Source organism: Hemiscyllium ocellatum, chromosome 17 (assembly GCF_020745735.1).
Source record: "Hemiscyllium ocellatum isolate sHemOce1 chromosome 17, sHemOce1.pat.X.cur, whole genome shotgun sequence".
NCBI classification, from domain to species: Eukaryota; Metazoa; Chordata; class Chondrichthyes; order Orectolobiformes; family Hemiscylliidae; genus Hemiscyllium; species Hemiscyllium ocellatum.
In genome coordinates, this window is record NC_083417.1 from 23,277,998 (window position 1) to 23,297,899 (window position 19,902).

A 19,902-nucleotide genomic window follows, 5' to 3' on the forward strand; every position below is an offset into this window, starting at 1 on the left:
CTATCGCTCCTGATGCTGGCATATCTTATGTTCAGGTCTACTGTGTAACTGATTTGAACAGCTCCAAATCCTGCTCATAGGTAAGAGGAAAATTAAACATACAAAATTCTAATTCCAAGATAATATTCCATTGACATTTTTTTTAACAATGTTTCATTTTTGAATGCACTGATCTGCAGTTATATTTCAGGACAGGTCGTTCTCCTATAACGTCGTAGTCACGTTCCAGCGAAACCTCACTTAATAGAAAATCACTTAATAGAAATAATGGGGCCTATGGGAAAAGTGGGGTTAGGAGCAGCACAGCAGAAAATATCACTCACAGTCACTCAAAAATCACCCAAATGTCTAATGCAGAGTATAGCTCAACCTGAATGAAGATTGCAACCGTATTTATTTATGTAACAAAAGTAAGTTTATGTAGTACTTAAAAAATGTCAGAAAGCTGCTCTCTGTACAATACCTCTCCCAGAAAGCTGCTCTGTCAGCAGCTGACATCGCACATGTGCGGTACAGCACGAAAAGCGGTGCTGACATTGCGTATGTGCAGAATGGCACCAACATCGGCGCATGCAGAATGAGGTGCACAAACCGTTCCCTGTTGGAATCACGCCATCGCTGACAGGGGTAAGCATTCTCGAAAATACCATTCCCTAATTCTTTTTTTTAGGAGATATTTTTCTTTAAAGGAAGTTTTTTTAAATAAAATTACAAGAAATGACAACACCAACAAGCCAACCAAAAAAATTGACTCTGTGTATATGATAACAAAAGAAACAACACAAAAAAAACACAGCTATACGCATGTGCAAAATAAGAAAATCAGTAATAATAAATAAATAAATAGAACAGCTCAACACAACGCAACATTAGCTCCTGACCTCTGAAAGCATCGAGTGATACACACAAATTTATTTGAAATTCTTCCTCCAAGGACATCAAGTACACTAGATCAAACCATCATGGCTACACAAAAGCCCTATTTAAGATTGCAGATAAATCTACATCCAGATTGTCCAAAGACGGCTGCCATATCTGACAAAAAATTTCAGTTTTCTGATGTACCATATTCATAAAAAGTCTAAAGGAATATGTTCCATGATAAGCCTATGCCAACCTGATAGACCTGGCAAATTTTCAGAAATCCAACAAATTAAAATACTTTTCCTTGCACAAAAAGTGAGAATATTGAAAAGTTTTGCCCATAAGCGTTCAGAGAAGTATATTGGGTAGGCCCAGGAGAAGAGAGATAGCATCCATCTTAAATTCGGTCTCCAAGACCCATTCTAAAACCCCTACCACAGCATTCCAGTATGTATGGAGCCTGTGGCAAGATGATAAACAAATGAGTGAGAGTGCGAACACTTACTTTACACTTAGGACATAACAAAGATACTCCCACCTTAAATTTTGAGAGATGAAGGAATCCAAGATGGCAGAGTTCTGTTAAGATCGCGTTTGTGGGCTCCATATCATAACACTGACCCAACAGAGCCTGAACCCATCCCATTCACTTTACTAAAAACATAGTGAAGGAGCTAGAAACTCAAAACAAAAATAATGACTTACCGTTGTTCTTGCAGCTGAAGAATGCCAAAAAAAGGAGGAAGCTCACCTGGTGCTAGGGCTACAGTCCAGCCCTCTGAAACAGCGGGCTTGCTCACTCACCAGACCCTGGTTAAGGAGCTGACCAAATCTCGCGAGATCCTGGGGAAGTAGTTCGAAGAAATGTATCACAGAGAAACTGGCTCCTGTATCCTCTATGCTACAAGACGTGGGAAAAAGGACCGATGAGCTCGAGCATCGGGCTGCAGGGGTACAGGCAGAGACTGACTCCTCCAAGAGCTGGATTCAAGCCCTGGAAACACAGGTCCGGGGTCTGTTGGATCTGGATCTCAAAAACAGGGGCAGAAGAAAGAACCTGCACATTGTTGGCATAGCAGAGAGGACAGAAGGTGAGCAACCAGTGGAGTTCTTCGAGAAGTGGTTCTCAGAATTCATTGGTTTGGAGGTTGAGAAAAGAAGAACAACAATTGAAAGTGCCCACCAGATCGTGGCACAAAAACCAGGTGCGGATCAATGCCCATGTCTTGTCCTGGTAAGGTTCCATCATTATAAAGACAAACAGAGGATCATGGAAGCCTCTAAAGCCCGAGGGAGGGATCGGAGTGCGTTGGTATATGGCGGCTCCAGTGTCATGTTCTTTCAAGACTTCGCAGCAGCCGTGGTCTGGAAAAGGAAGTCCTACGATGGTGTCAAGAGGAGACTGAGTGAGCTTGGGATCCAGTATTCTTCAAGATATTGAGCGGTGCTTCGGATCAATTATAATGGATCTGTACGTTTGTTTGACTCACCAGAGAAAGCAAAGAATATTGTGGACACATTGACTTAAATCGAACGGCGTAGAGCAAAGAGCTGTTCGGGTTTGTTCTTCTTTAAAAAGGACTTTGTGGAGTCTCCTTTCTGGTAATAAGTTGCATTAAATGATGTCCAAGATGGATACTGTATTTATCTTGAATCTCTAGGTTATGATAAGGGATGGGTGACATATTTATTTTTGGTTTACTTGTTTATAGTACTCACTTTGCTCTTGGTGCTTGTTTTTCTCTACTGGATGTTCAGTGTACGTGGTGTGATCTTAGCTTATAGGAGTTGAGAGGGCAGTTGGGATGGTTGTAGTATCTACTGGGAGAGGGTCTCTCGGATGAGACTGAATGGCTCTGTAAGGTATGGGAGAGGGGCTGGAGGTTGAAATTTCGTCTGAAATATGGGAGGATCTCGATGTGCAACAGGATCCATGCCAAATGAAAATTTTCTATAGGGTCCATCTGGCCCCAGACGACCTCGCTAAATTTAAACCGGGAGCATCTTCAATGTGTCCTGGATGTAAAATGAGTATTGTCTTTGGTCCTGCCACAGACTGTGGGCAGACTGGAGCACTGTGGTAGGCGTAATAGAGAAGGGCTTGGGGACAGAGGTGGAGATGGACCTGGTATCTCTTCTTCTTGGCCTTGTTAATTCACTTTCATTAGATGCCCAGAAGAAAAGGCTTTTCAGTAACCTCACTTTTTGTGCCAGAAAGAACATTCTATGAGGGTGGATGTCAGACAATTCCCCGGGGCTGGCGGGCTGGTGTAAGCTAGTCACGGAGCACATCCCCATGGACTTTGGTGCATCATAAAACTGAGAATTTTTATAAGACATGGTGGCCTTTTTTGGGCTAGCTGAGTCCAGATTTGTCCACCATATTAATAAGAGCCTTCATATAGGCAATTCTCTGTAATGAATCTGGTATCCAGAAAGGAGGAACTATGAACGTATGAATATGTATAAACTTACGCGTTCAATGATCTATTGCTTTGTTTTGTTGAGCTGTGTTATTATTATTACTGTTGAAATTTTGCTTTTTTAGCTCAGTTGTTAGTTACTATTTATTTACCAATGTAATTGGTGAGTTTGTTTTTTTAACATTGGTTTGAATTATTTGAGTTTGTGTCTGTCATAATATTAAAAAAAAATTTGTTTTCCCTTTTTTCTCAATAAAAATATACTTTAAAAAAATGTTTTGAGAGATGGTCTAAGGCCAAATGGATCCTGTGCAGAATCTTTAACTGCATGGCATGGGTTCCTATTACTAATCGAAATCTTCCTTGCATTCTCGCAAATGTCCTTCCGTGCCTCCATAGAGATCTCAACCCCTAACATCTGGTAAAGCACACTAATAGAGAAAGTATTTTTAGCATGAAGCGCCCTCTTCTCCATAATAGATCTGTAGGGGTCAGTCAATAGCATGGTCCCTTTTTGAATAAAATCCCTGAAATAAAAAAAGTGAAAAAGGAGTCTGCTAGCTAAACCATACTTATGGGTTATTTGGTCAAAGGTCATCATTATTTCACCTTCGAATAAGTCACCCAAACAGGAGATTCCCCTAGTTGCCCAGAGCTTAAATCCCACAGCTTAAGTCCATTATCCCTGGTTGAAAGCCCAGCATACCAGCTATAGGGGTAAGAAAGGATGTTTCGGATATATTACCCTCACTCTGTTGCATTGCTCTCCATGCCTTAACAATATTAATAATTATCAGATTACAGCAATATTCCATAACTGCCTTCATTTTATCTAAGAATAACAGGCTAATGAGGGGACACTAGCCATGTTGACGCCGGATCCTCACAAACCCAATCATTAACAAAAGATAGAAGGGAACTTAATTGGTATCTTCTAATATCCAGAAGGTCCACACCCCCCAACCCATGAGGGAACTGCAATTTAGCCAGTTTGATAAAAGGTTGTCTGTGGCACCAAATAAAGGAGCTAAACCATCCATTAAGTCTCTGGAATGTTTGCTGAGGAAAAATTAAGTGGAGCATTCATATAGGATAGAGCAAACGGGGGAGGACATTCATTTTGATAAGAGCTACCCGGCCTGGCCAGGATATTGGAAAGGCCTCCCATCGCTGAAGATCTTACTTAATTCTGTCGAGCAGATGAACAAAATTGACCTTAACCAGCTGATCAGAGACAGGAGAAACAAAGATACCTAAACAAAGAAAACCCACCTGGGACCATTTGCAGGAGAATGATGATTCACCCTCCACATCAGATATTCTCATAAGACTCTCCATAGGCATAGCCTCTGATTTTGAGAAATTAATCTTATAACCTGAGAAGGAGCCAAATGAATTGATACATCGTATCAAATGGGGTACCAAGACCACTGGATTCGACAAAACAAAACAAGAACATCATCCACATATAATGTGATCTTAGGCAATTTAGATCCTACTTTCTCCTCCTTTAATATGAGGCAGCTACATTAGGATCCCTGTGGATCACTCTGCCAGTGGCTCAATCACCAATGTAAAAGGTAATGGTGAGAGGGGACAACCCGTATGAATATTAAAATTACTAAATCTCACACCATTGGTGAGAACCGCTACCAGAGGATCAGTATAAAGGACCCTCACCCATCTAAGAAAAACCTCCTCCAATCCAAATTGTTCAAGTGTATAGAAAGGATACGGCCACTTGACCCGATCAAATGCCTTTTCTGCATCCGAGGGAATCACTAATCCCTGAACTGACTGCTGCCGACACCCTTGAATCATATTCAGTAACCTCCTGACATTATTGATCTACAGCCTTTTATTAAACCAGTCTGGTTGTCCTTGACGGTGGAAGGCAGCAGAGTTTCCAATCTTAATGTAAGAATCTTAAATAAAATTTTAAAATCAGCATTTAAGAGTGAAATGGGTCTATAGGTGGTACATTCCTCTAGAGTCTTCCCTTTCTTAAGAATGAGGGAGATATTAGCCTCTCTCAGGGATGGTGGAAGCCAGTCGTGGCTATACGAGTAAATATACGAGTCTAACATTGGTCCCGACAGTATACTTACAAATTCTTTGTAAAACTCGTCAGGGAGACCATTGGGGCCAGGTGCTTTCACACTCGGCATCTATTTCACAGCTTTGTGTACCTCTTGTACTGTTAAAGAAGCATCAAGGAAAGATGCCTGTTCAGAGGTAACACCTGGAAGATCCAGGTTTTTTAAAGAAAGACTCCATCTTGGCCCATTCATCCTCACAACGTTCCGACTAGTATAGTTCAAAATAAAACTTCTGAAATGCAGCACTGATCTTTTTAGAGTCACAAGTGACCATCCCAGTCCCTAATTTAGGTAATGAATTGGGGGGGGGGGGTCGGACATTCTTTCTCCTGGCAAGATATGCCAGATACCTGCCCGACTTGTCGCCATGCTCAAAGTCTTTGTTTCCCAAAGGAAAGTTTCTTCCTTGCTGTTTGTATAAGCACAGAATTCAAGGTGGACTGAAGAGCTGTAACCCACTGCAGTTTAACCACGATGGCTTATTAAAATATGCCTTTTCAGCGCCTCGAGCAGGCATTGTTGCTCCCCCTTCTGTCGCTTCTGACTGGCAGAGTAAGAAATAATTGTCCCCCAGATATAAGCCTTAGCAGTCTCCCAAAGGACAGGCAGGTTACTGGCTGTATCTGAACTGCTAGCTCAAAATACCTGAAACTCATTGAGGAAACATTGAACAAACTTACTGTCCTTAACAATAAAGGGATCCATTCGCAGTGCCGAGAGCCTGCAACACTGACCTTAACCTCACTTCTCTAGATGTACTGCAGCGTGATCCGAAATAGTGACATTTCCAATTATACAGGATGTTACCAAATCCAAGGATGATGCAGGGGTCAGAGAAAGGTCAATTCGGGTATGACACTGGTGCGGATTAGAAAAGATCAGAAATAGTGAAGTGGAGATGCCTCCCGACATCCACCAACCAATCCCAATTCCGCACATAAGTCCACTAGTTGATTGGATTGTAAAGAGCGTGTCGAGGGGCCTTGAGGCATTCTATTCACCATGGGATCCATGAGGCAATTAAAGTCTCCCTCTATAGTAATCTGCCATGGTGCAAGAGCCATCAGTTTAGAGAATGCATCTATCAAAAATGTGCTGGGGGGCAATAAACATTCAAAACACTGCACCATGTCTTGAGGCCTTAAGAATGACAAACCACCCATACTCATCTTTAATCTAACAACTTAAATGAAAGATTCTTCCCAATGAGTATGGCCTATTCCTTACTCCTCATATTAAAGGAGGAGAAACCCACCCTGCTGCAAATTCAAGTATCCTTTATCATTGAAATGAGTCTCCTGCAAAAGGGTAATGTCCACTCTCTCCTTTCTAAGACTAGAAAGCACCTTTTTCCTCTTAACTGGAGAATTGCTCCTTCTAATATTCCATTTGAAGACACAATTAGCCATGCATCTGCCGAACACCATTTAAACTCCAAAAAGGAACAACCCTATTTATCAACTGCTGAGCACAAACAAAAACAACTCATGAAACCTAACAAATACATAAGCTAAAACTACTACATCTAACATACCAGTAACTACATAAACAAAAAGCCAACAAAGTAAACCAAATACAAAACACTTTAATGAGGGACTCTACCCTGACCATGGAGCTCACTTTCATATCCCAAAAATACCTTCATACCTCCTTCCAGCTTGAGCTGCATCCCAGACTCAGGCCCAAAAAAGGAAAAGAGAGAAAAAAAAACTGACAAGGAAATTAAAAGTTGACACTCTACCATTCTCAAATATACATTAACAGCCATTAATATCAGAAAAGTTTCAGCAACATGTTCTTAAAGAAAAGGAGAGAGAAAAAGGAAAAAGAAACACTACTGTTCACATCCTTTAAGTTACCTGATCCATGTTATAGTGTCTGGAAAATGTTTCACATTAGCTGAAGAGTCAAAAGAGAGCACAGACCCATCAAACATGAAGCGTAGCACCGCCGGATACCTCAGGGAACACTGGATACCAAAGTTTCTCAGTCTTCTCTTGGCTTCATCAAAGGTCTTCCTTTTACAAAGTGCAGCTGCAGAGAACTCCTAAAAGAACATTATCCTGAAACCTTCATAAGTTAAGGCCTGTGGATGCTTTCCCTTTATTCTGGAGGCTTCCATAGCTTTAGCTTTGTCCCTGTAGTTATGGAGTCACACTAGGCCTGCGCAGCACAACTCGATGGATCCTTTCAACTTTCACCCAGTCCAACACAGCCTCCAGATCAAGAAATCGCAGCAGCCAGCTTTCAAAGAAGCTCGTTGACTGGTTGCATTCTACTCCCTCCGGCAGTCTCAGAACATGAATATTCTTCCATCTACTTCTATTCTCAAGGTTGTCAATTTGCTCCTGTAAGGTAAGCACCTGCTTCTCCAGTACTCCGAGATCGGGTCCAGCCTACCGCGGAACTTCTCCTCAATCGACGACTCTATCATGTCTTGCAGTTTCACAAACTCAGTAACCAGTGCCTGGTGAGTGAGCAACTCCAACGGACTAGTGGGTTGCTGCAGCTGCAGCCACAGAAGTGTCCCACTTCTCAGGTGAGGGCCACGTGTGTTGGGACTTGCTGGAACATTTACCTTTTGTCGTGCTTCTTTAGTAAAACAAACTTTATGAACAATTTGTTTTACAACAAGTTCTAGAGCTCTTGAATTGTCGAATTTTCATAGAAATAACTTAAATGAGGAGGTGAAAGTGCTACTTTGCCTGAACTGAGATAGAGAGCTCAGCAAGGCAGACCTCTCAAATCGCCACCATCTTGGATCCTCCTTCCTAATGCTTCAGTGAAGGTATAGCCAAATTGCGCTGCTGAAACGCACACCACCCCAGAACTGCCTATAACTGCTTGAGGTAGTATTTGCATTTTGTAGGATTGAGATGTTAAAAGCTGTGAGATAATATTCCCTCTCATTGTTCTTAGTCGGACATGGCCTGTTTGTTAAGCAGTGCAGTCCTATTAAGATATCTTAAAGAGAACCTTTGTTGCACAGCATGGTACCTTCCAGATTGCTGCATGACCACATACCCATGTGGCTATGAGAGTTATGAGACCCCTTCCAGTTCTGAGTCCTTTGAACCAATGCACTAAACACAAATAAACACCATCGGTTGTGTGACTTGACAAACATTACCTGTAATCCTGGTGTTTTACCTCAGTTCACAGTAAAGGTGAACAATGTCTGGACTATTTATGTGCAATTCAGTTGAGTGCAGCACCAGTCAGATCAGTAATGCACCAAACAGGGCCTCCATTGCTCTTAAACTTGTAAGATTTTACTTACTACTAAAGATTTTATCTTTGATCTGAAGCACTGGAAAAGAAATCAAACTTCTATCTACAAGGGGAATTGTTACTCATCTTTGTATTTCTGTACAGGACTTATTGCTTTTGGAAATGAAACTCGTGGTATGTATTTTTTAAGAGAGATAGAATATATTACACTTTAATTGGGGGTAAACAGAATATTACATTTTGAAATTACTTGTTAATCAACCTGTTTTTATGTACTATGACACATGTACAAAGTAGGTGGGATTTGAACCCAGACCTTCTGACCCAGCATATTCTTTGAATGAAAATATTATCATGAAACACACTTAACTTCAGGCCATAACTGATCATGAAAACCTAATTGGCAATTAGCTTAAAGGATAAATACCCCCATCTTGTCCTTAAGGAACTTCACATTCGGCACTCTGCAGTTTACTTGAGGTAGCATGATCTTCAGCTCCTTGAGGGAGATGCTGCAAAATAGTAAGCAATTAATTTATTCAGCTGAATTTACACACAGAAATGTAAATATTCTGACTCTGTGCTCCAAGCTGGCAGAGTGCTCAAAGAGAATATGGAACAGATAGTCAGATGCTTGCTTTGAATTCCATGCTCTATTTTACTGAATCCTCACTGAGAGCAGAGAAGCAGGGAACTTATTCCATAAAGTACAAAACTAAAACTATGAGAAAAACCAGCTGGCCTAAAACATTTTGTCATAAATTTTATGAGCAGACTGAGTTTCTGATGAAGGGCTTTTGCCTGAAACGTTGATTTTACAGCTCCTCGGATGCTGCCTGAACTGCTGTGCCCTTCCAGCACCACTAATCCAGAGTTTGGTTTCCAGCATCTGCAGTCATTGTTTTTACTTACCTGAGTTTGTCCCACCATGTTCAAAAATAAGATATTGTTTTGATAGTATATTGTAGAAAAAGGTGAACAGAGAAACTCCTTAAGGATTCAGCAACAATAACCACACATTCATTTTGTATGGAAAGAAGAGGCACATTTAGAGAACCCAAAGAACAGCTTATATTTTAATATTCCTCTGTCTGCTCCTTTCTTAATGCAGGCATGAAATGCTTTCAACCTCAGGCTAAATTCTGATAGCCATTTCCTCCTCCACATCAAATGCCTGTTGACTTTGTACACTCCAGTCCAACACCGGCACCTCCCCATCAAAATCCTGTTACAATTGTGTGAAAATACACAAACCACAAATTCACCCCAAGCTGAATGCTGATAGTTCATTGCACTTTGCAGAAATGGCACTTCATTCCATTTGAGTCTGAAGTCCTCATTTCAAGAAAGTCTATATTAGCATTTAATAGGAAAATTAAGCCTATAAATTCCAGAACAATATTCAGTTGATGATTTTTCTAGCAATCTTATTAAGATTCAACAAATTCAAACCAGAATAATGAAGTGAGGACTTGGTTCAGTTTGGGTTACTTCCCATAGCAGTTGAAAATGTGTTGCTGGTTAAAGCACAGCAGGTCAGGCAGCATCCAAGGAATAGGAAATTCGACGTTTCGGGCATAAGCCCTTCATCAGGAATGAGGAGAGGGTGCCAGGCAGGCTAAGATAAAAGGTAGGGAGGAGGGACTAGGGGGAGGGGCGATGGAGGTGGGATAGGTGGAAGGAGGTCAAGGTGAGGGTGATAGGCCGGAGTGGGGTGGGGGCGGAGAGGTCAGGAAGAAGATTGCAGGTTAGGAGGGCGGTGCTGAGTTGAGGGAACCGACTGAGACAAGGTGGGGGGGAGGGGAAATGAGGAAACTGGAGAAATCTGAGTTCATTCCTTGTGGTTGGAGGGTTCCCAGGCGGAAGATGAGGAGCTCTTCCTCCAACTGTTGTGTTGTTATGTTTTGGTTATTTACATTGCAAACATCAGCTTGCAGAGGATGGTCAGCTCTCACCAATGACCGCAGCCTAAGCCTTAGACATGGCATTGCCACTGGGTGGATAATTAACCTTTTTACCATTTTGAAATGCTCCATAAATAATGGCACCCCCACCCCTCACCCACCTCCCATCTACCCCTAACCCTTCAGACCACACACCGTCCCATCACTTCCAATACTTCCCCAAACATTCAACCAAAAAACATAATCAATAATAATAATCAAACAGATCATTACCTCAGGCTAAAAGTAACTTGAATTTATTCAAACACAAATTTGGACAAAATTGAATGAGATGAAATTAACTTTCTTACCTCTTAAATTTAAACATGGACTTGAATGTGTGGCTGGGGAACTGGTGCAGGAAGCAAGGATTTAAATTCTTGGATCACTGGGGTATGTTTTGTGGTAAGCATAAATTATATAAAAGCGACGGTTTGCACCTTAATAGGTTGGGGACCAGCATTCTGGCAGGCAGGTTTGCTACTGCAACACAGCTGCATTTAAACTAAATAGCAGGGGGAGAGGACAAACTGGATGTTTAAGAAGGAAATTGAAGGGAAAGTTAGAACAAGGGCAGTCAAGAAAGACAACGGTATCAATGAAGCAGAAAATTCAAAAAGGGATCATGCGTAAGGTTGAGTGAAATAGGGTTTGATAGGAAGGGTGAGGGCAGTAACAAATTAAAAATACTATATATGAATGCACGAAGTATTAGAAATAAGATGGATGAGCTTGAGGCTCTTTTGGAAATTGGCAGCTACAATATTGTGGGGATAACTGAAATGTGGGTTCAAGTGGACAGGGCCTGGGAAATGAATATACAAGGCTGTACTTGCTATCGTAAGGACAGACTGATGGGCGAGGGGGTGGGGTGGCTCTGTTGGTAAAGGATGATATTCAATCCCTTGCATGGGGGGACCTAGAATCAGGGGATGTAGAGTCAGTATGGATAGAGCTGAGAAATTCTAAGGGTAGAAATACCCTCTTGGGAGTTATCTACAGGCCCCAAAACAGTAGTATGGATGTAGGGTGTAAGTTGAATAAGGAGCTGAAATTGGCCTGTTGCACAGATGTTACTACAGTTGTTATGGGGGATTTCAACATGCAGATAGACTGGGAGAATCAGGATGGTATTGGAACTCAAGAAAGAGAGTTTGTGGAGTGCCTCTGAGATGGATTCTTAGAACAGCTGGTGCTGGAGCCTACCAGGGAGAAGGCAATTCTGGATCTGGTGTTGTGCAACGAACCAGAATTGATCAGGGACCTCGAAGCGAAGGAGCCATTAGGAGGTAGTGACCATAATACAATAAGCTTCAATCTGCAATTTGAAAGGGGGAGGGTACAATCGGTACTGACAATATTTCAGTTGAATAAAGGGAACTATGGAGCTATGAGGGAGCAGCTGGCTAAAGTTCAATGGTGCAATACCTTAGCAGGGATGACAGTGGAGGAACAATGGAAGGTATTTCTGGGTATAATGCAGAAGATGCAGGATCAGTTCACTCCAAAAAGGAAGAAAGATCCTACGAGGAGGCATGGGTGGCCGTGACTGATGAGGGAAGTTAAGAAACATATAAAGTCAAAAGAGAAAAAGTATAACATAACAAAGATGAGTGGGAAAACGGAGGACTGGGAAGCTTTCAAAGAACAATAGAGGATTACTAAGAAGGAAATATGCAGAGAAAAAATGAGGTACAAAGGTAAGCTAGCCAAAAATATAAAGGAGGATAGTAAAAGCTTTTTCAGGTATGTGAAACGGAAAAAAATGGTTAAGACTAAAATTGGGCCCTTGAAGACAGAAACAGGGGAATATATTACAGGGAACAAGGAAATGGCAGAAGAGTTGAATTCGTACTTCAGACCTGTGTTCACTGGGAAAGACACAAGCAATCTCCCTGAGGTAACAGTGGCTGAAGGACCTGAACTGAAGGGAATTTATATTTGCCAGGAATTGGTGTTGGAGAGACTGTTAGGTCTGAAGGCTGATAAGTCCCTGGGGCCTGATGGTCTACATCCCAGGGTAGTGAAGGAGGTGGCTCTAGAAATCATGAATGAGTTGGTGATTATTTTCCAGAGTTCGATAAATTCAGGATCAGTTCCTGCGGATTTGAGGGTGGCTAATGTGTACCACTTTTTAAGAAAGGAGTGAGAGAGAAAGCAGGAAATTATAGACCAGTTAGTCTGACCTCAATGGTGGAAAAGATGCTGGAGTCAATTATAAAGGATGTAATTATGACACATCTGGATAGCAGTAACAGGATAGGTCAAAGTCAGTATGGATTTATGAAGGGGAAATCATGCTTGACTAATCTTCTGGAATTTTTTGAGGATGTAATTCTGAAGATGGACAAGGGAGATCCAGTGGATGTAGTGTACCGGGACTTTCAGAAAGTCTTTGATAAAGTCCCACATAGGAGGTTAGTGAGCAAAATCAGGGCACATGGTATTGGGGGCAAAGTACTAACTTGGACTGAAAATTGGTTGGCTGACAGGAAACAAAGAGTAGTGATAAACGGCTCCCTTTCAGAATACCAGTGGGGTACCGTAGGGATCAGTGCTGGGACCGCAGCTTTTTACAATATATATTAATGATATAGAAGGTGGCATTACTAGTAACATTGGCAAATTTGCTGATGATACAAAGCAGGGTGGCAGGGTAAAATGTGAGGAGGATGTTAGGATATTACAGGGTGACCTTGACAGGTTAGGTGAGTGGTCAGATGCATGGCAGATGCAGTTCAATGTGGATAAATGTATGGTTATCCACTTTGGCGGCAAGAACAGGAAGGCAGATTATTACCTAAATGGAATCAAGTTAGGTAAAGGGGCAGTACAAAGAGATCTGGGTGTTCTTGTACACCAGTCAATGAAGGCAAGCATGCAGGTACAGCAGGTAGTGAAGAAAGCTAATAGTATGCTTGCCTTCATAACAAGAGGGATTGAGTATAGAAGCAAAGAGGTTCTTCTGCAGCTGTACAGGCCCTGGTGAGACCGCCCCTGGAATATTGTGTGTAGTTCTGGTCTCCAAATTTGAGGAAAGACATTCTGGCTATTGAGGGAGTGCAGCGTAGGTTCACAAGGTCAATTCCTGGAATGGTGGGACTACTTTACCCTGAAAGACTGGAGCGACTGGGCTTGTATACCCTTGAGTTTAGAAGACTGAGAGGGATCTGATTGAGACATATAAGATTATTAAAGGATTGGACATTCTGGATGCAGGAAACATGTTTCTGCTGATGGGTGAGTCCTGAACCAGAGGACACAGCTTAAAAATAAGGAGTAGGCCATTTAGGACAGAGATGAGGAGAAACTTCTTCACCCAGAGAGTGGTGGGTGTGCGAATGCTCTGCCCCAGAAGGCAGTGGAGGCCCAGTCTCTGGATTAGTTTAAGAAAGAGTTGGATAGAGCTCTCAAGAATAGTGGAATCAAGGGTTATGGAGATAAGGCAGGAACAGGATACTGATTGAGGATGATCAGCCATGATCATAATGAATGGTGGTGCAGGCTCGAAGGGCAGAATGGCCTACTCCTGCACTTATTGTCCATTGTCTACTAATTTTAACACATGGTTCTTCAAATGAAAATAACACAAACCTTTTGAGGTGCAGAGTCTATCTCATAGTGACCACATTTGTTAACTGAGCTGAAGAGTTGGAAGAATTTAGACCTCATGTTCTCATGAAGGATATGGGTTATGGGGAACAAGGAAATGTCAGAGATGTTAAACAGGTATTTTTGCATTAGTCTTTATGATGGAAATTACTTCAAATATTTAATTAAAAGTAAAGAATATGGGGAGGAATTAAGTACCATCACTGTCACTACAGAAGTAGTATTAGACAAAAGCAGATAAGCCCCTTAGCCATGATGGCTTTCATCCAAGAATCCTAAAAGAGATAGCTACAGAAATAGCAGATGCTATTTAACTTTGTAAAATTCTTGGATCCTGGAGGACTACCAGAGGAAAGGAAAACTGCTAATTTGACACCCCATTCAAAAAGAAAGGGAGGCAATATGTGAGTCACTGTTGGCTGATTACCGTTGGAGAAGTATTGAAACCAATTATTGAGGAGGTAATAGCAGAATATATGGAAGAACATAGTCTAATTAAACAGAATCAGCATATCTTTAACAGAGTCAGCATATCTTCATGAAAGGAAAATCATGTCTGACATTAGAATTTTTCAAGGAACTTTCAACCAGAGTGGATAGAGGGGAACCAGAAGATGAGATATATTTGGACTTCCAGAAGGCATTCGACAAGGTGTATACTAAAAGTTAAATCATGAGTGTACGGTGTTGGAGGTAGTACGTTGGCATGGGTAGTGAATTACCTAGTGGTGGGGAGGGGTGGGGTGGGGGGAGTCTTTTCTGGTTGCTGACCTGTGACCAGTGGAGTTCCACTGGGCTCAGTGCTGGCATCTCACCAATATACACTTTATATTAATGACTTGGAGGAAGAAAGCATATGCACTGCAGTCAAATTTGTAGACAACACAAAAATAGGTGGAAGGGATGTTGTGAGAGGGATACAAACTGTTTAAAGAAAGATACTGGATGGGTTAAGCGATTGGCAAAAGTTGATAAATGGAGCATAATGTGGGAAAATGTGAAGTTGTTCAATTTGAAAATGAGAAAAAGAAGAGTTTTATGTAAAGTAGGAATACTGCAGATATCTGAAACACAAAGAGACATGGAGCTTCTCGTGCACAAAACACAGAAAGCTAGCACACAGGTACAGCAAGTAATCAGGAAGGCTAATGCAACATAAGGCTGTATTCAAAGCGGTTTGGAGTATAAAAGTAGGGAAGTCTTACTGTAACTACACAAAGTGCTGGTGAGACTACAACTGTAGAACTGTGAGCAGTTTTGGTCTCTTTATCTAAGGAAAGGGATCATTTCATTGAAGGCAGTTCAGAGAAGGTTCACTGGAATGATCCTCAGTATGCAGGGATTGTCTTATGAACAAAAGCTAAATGGTTGGATCTCTGCTCACTGGAGTTTAGAAGAATGAAAGGTGATCTCATTGAAACATACAGAGATTCTTAAGGGACTTGACAAGGGAAATGCTGAGAGAATGTTTCCTCTTGTGGGAAAGTCCAGGAGCAGAGGTCGTGATCTCAAATCTAAGTGGTGCCAATTTAAAAATGAGATGAGGAGGATTTTTTTCTCTCAGAGGTTGAGAGTCTTTGAACTCCTTGCCACAGAGAGCTGTGGGCAGAGTCCTTGAGTATATTTAAGGCTGAGATAGATAGATTCTTGATCAGTCAGGGAACCAAGGCGTATGGGGAAAGGGCATGAAGGTGGGCTTGATGAATGCTGAAAACGTGTTGCTGGAAAAGTGCAGCAGGTCAGGCAGCATCCAAGGAGCAGGAGAATCGACGTTTCAGGCATGAGCCCTTCTTCAGGAATTCCTGAAGAAGGGCTCATGCCCAAGACGTCGATTCTTCTGCTCCTTGGATGCTGCCTGACCTGCTGCACTTTTCCAGCAACATATTTTCAGCTCTGATCTGCAGCACCTGCAGTCCTCACTTTCTCCTGGGCTTGATGAGTGTCATATAAGCTGTGGCCCTATTGAATGGCAAAGCAGGCTCAACAGGCTGAATTGCCTATTCCTGTTCCTATTTCTTATAGTCTTGAACCCCATTTCAGGCACCTGCAGGATCTAATAAATTTCAATGGTGCAAGGGAAGGTAGATGCTGTATGATACCTGGTTCAAGCAATGTTAAAGCATTTTGGAGAAAGCAACAGTATCACTATCCTGATTAGATATCTGGTTTAGATAACAACTTTGTCACTGCCGAAAGGGCAGCTGGTACAGAAAACCCAGTGTTTGACATTTCATAGGACTGGAACAAATCACCTGAAATTAGCTAAAAACACTGATGATCACCATTAACTCTTATTTTCAGCTTGAGTTAGTTTTGCAACCTTTTGACCCTTTGTCAGCACAAATATAGTGGTCCAAATGATCACTTGCACTCAATATCAACCTATAAATGTAGCTCATTCATTATTCCGTAAGGAATCTAGAGAGTTGGTTAGCTCAGTTAGCTGTGCAACCAGTTTGTACAGTGGGGTCAATGCCTCTTCCACCTGAGGCACAGTGACATTCAGGTTAAGTTCAATGCTAATCATTGCTCTCTAATGAAACAATGACGACTTTTACTCTGAAGGATATGTGTTACATCAAAGGGTCTCAGGCAACATGTGATTTCAAAATCAGGAGTATATTCCTGATAGGATTTCACAGATTAATGATTTTAATTAGAACCATATGTGAATTGAATTTCGACACTTATTGCTAAAGGAAGGGGGTATTGAAGTAGGCAATTGTTGCTGCAATTGTACAAGGAATTAGTGAAACCACATATGGAATATTGCATGTAATTCTGGGTGCATTATTTGAGGAGGGATTTAGTTGCATTGGAGGCAGTTTAGAGCAGATTCACTCGATTGATTCCAGTGATGAGGGGTTTGTTGTTTGAAGAGAGATTGAGCTGTTTAGGTCTTTACACTCTAGAGTTCAGAAGAATGAGAGGAGATCTAATTGAGGTATATAAAATGGTAAAGGGGATTGACAAACAAGACAATGAGAGGATGTTACCTCATGCGGGGCAATCTAGAATAAGAGGTCATAATTTTAGGATAAGAGATAGGAGGTTTAAGAAAGCAATGAGGAGAAATTACTTCTCTCAACGGGTCATGAATCTGTCGTTTTCACTACACCAGAGTGTCATGGACACTGGAACATTTAAGAAGGAGATTGTCAGATTTTCAATTAGTAATGGGTTGAAGGGTTATGGAGAGCGAGCAGAAAAGCGGACTTGATGCTGAGATGAGATCTGTCATTATCATGCTAAATGGTGAAGCAGGCTTGAGGGACTAAATTGCCTACTCCTGCACCTCGTTCTTATGTTCCTATGTTTTTACATACTCATATGCCCATAAAAAGTCAATTCTTTTTAGTTACAGGTTAGAGAATCAACTTAAGCTTATCCACTCCATGTCACCAAACTCTACATAAACAGGGACATTTATATTTGTTGTGAAAGGAAATTTGACAGATTGGTGGGAGGCAACAGCTCAGTGGTATTGTTGTTGAACTGTTAATCCAGAGAACCAGGTAATGTTCTGGGCACCTGGCTGTGAATCCCGCTACAGCAGTTAGTGGAATTTATATTTAAATGTAAATGCTAGTCTAGCCAGTGACACCTTCATCCCATGAATGATTAAAAAATAAATAGTCTGATTCTAGCCTTGATTCCGCATATCGCAATTGACAAATGAGGAAAACAGTTTCAACCACAAAATATCCAGGTCTTTGAAAATAGTCAGCTAATAAAATAAGAAATGGATGAATATCCAAATAGAACTTCAGGGTGGAGTGTGGGCAATGTGGACAAGAGGTGCAGATACATCATTCTGCACTAAACACACTTCCTACATCCAACAACACACGAAGATGGGAGTATCTGTCTAGTTTGGGCTAAGCCAGCTATATCTCTACTTTCTCAGTATTTATTCTCTTACAGATAGTCAGGATAGAGAATATTTTATTCCAAAGTGCTTTTTGTTTTTTCACCACTGTTTGGTGTATGTTCACATTGTATGGTAGAGACGCCATTGCACAGTCCCATGCAATCATTGCTTGAGTAAGTTCACTGAGTGCTGGGTCACATGTAGTTTTTATGGCCTGGAAGAAACAGTTTTTCATATGTACATAGAATATTTCTGTTTGTGGCTGCCTTTTAGTTTGTTGAAGGGGCTACTTCTTAAATTTTGGTTGCACTTCAGTCCCATGCTACAAATCTACAGGCACAAAGTGCAGGGAGGGATGGACAAATTGAGGGGCCTTCTCATGGGTCTGCTCCTGGGCCTGGCCAATGTGGCCATCAATAGATGTAGGTAGCAGGCCATGGAGGGCTCATTGTTTCTCTTTTAGCGGTTAAACCTGCACTTGTGAGTCCCTGGACAGGGAGCATGCAGTGCTCACAAGCACAATAGAAGCTATTTTAGACCAATGGGCACCACAGGGTCTAGGAAACAACATCAGCCCAGACAACATTATTTTCATTTAGTAAGTTTCTGTTTCATTATGTAAGATTCCGTCTGACTGTTAATTTGTGTTTTATTTTGATACAGTGCCCCAGCAGGGTTCTTTCTTTATTATTTTCGACTTGCTGATTTAAGAGGAGAGATGCCATGAAGCTGTTAAACAGGAACCAAGAGAAATATGTACAACACTTACTCAAGTAACAAATAAATGTTTCAAAGTGAAAATCAGAATTAAAACTTAGGTCACGAATTTCTTTGTTATTGTGCCATTATCTGACCATAAGTGCTGATAAAATGGCAATAAAATCCTTTCGCAACATGTTATTTAGCTGCAGCTTAATATTCCCCACAAGTAGGAGTGGAAGTGTCCACCAGTAGAGCAGAACCACATGAAACATAAATTGCTAACAATCATTTTGTGCACAAAAAACTTGCACAAATTAGAATTTGCACTGTTTCCTATGTGCCCACATCATCCCTGTCAGTGAATCAAATCTTTAGCACCCTAGCTTACTGCAAGTGTTAAAACGTCAGATCTTAAATTCTGCCCTATGTCAACCTAGCAAATTTAAAATAAGGAAATGCAACATGTTTTATTGTTTTAGATATCTTCACATGCAACAAAGTAAAATGACTAGTAATTCCAGAGCATTTGTATCAATAGTTAACTGCAACTCTTAATTCTGCTTACACATAAATTTATCATAATCAACATTTGCAGTCAGTAAGAATATCATAATCTGTTCAGCTTTAACACTTCATTGAAATAAAACTGAAGGATCTAGAAGTAGTGTTAATTAGTCATATTTCAATATAGCTTCTCATGAAAACAGAAGAACTGTGGATGCTGTGAATCAGAAACAAAAGCTGAAATTGCTGGAAAAGCTCATCAGGTCTGGCAGCACCTGTGGAGAGTTAATTTGGTTCTGAGCAGTTCTGAGGAAGGGTCATTGGACCTGAAATGTTAACTTTGATTTCTCTGCACAGATGCTGCCAAACTTATTGAGTGTTTCCAACAATTTTTGTAACTTCTAATGAAGCTGCATTGTAATTAATGTTTTCTTTAAACTTTGTATGAGTATTACCGAATCAAAGAATTCTTACAGAACCAAAGGGGGCCAGTGGTCCATTGTGTTTGAGCTGTGCTCGCTCTTCCAATCAGCGATATGATTGTTACTGTACAAAGACTATCTAACTCCCTACTGAATGCCTCAATCCACCACAGTCTCTGGCAGTGCATCCTCGACGCTAACACTACATCTGTGTGAAAATGGTTTTTCTGA

At 41.2% G+C, this 19,902-nt stretch overlaps 1 protein-coding gene across 1 annotated transcript in view; it reads right to left on the bottom strand.

Annotated features, from left to right (window-relative positions):
* Positions 1–19,902, bottom strand: part of plcg2 (phospholipase C, gamma 2) — a 203,019-nt gene that overhangs the window by 78,220 nt on the left and 104,897 nt on the right. Inside the window, exon 5 of the mRNA XM_060837990.1 lies at positions 9,045–9,129. Within this exon, the coding sequence (XP_060693973.1) occupies positions 9,045–9,129 (85 nt within the window). The remainder of the gene's footprint in view (positions 1–9,044; positions 9,130–19,902) is intronic.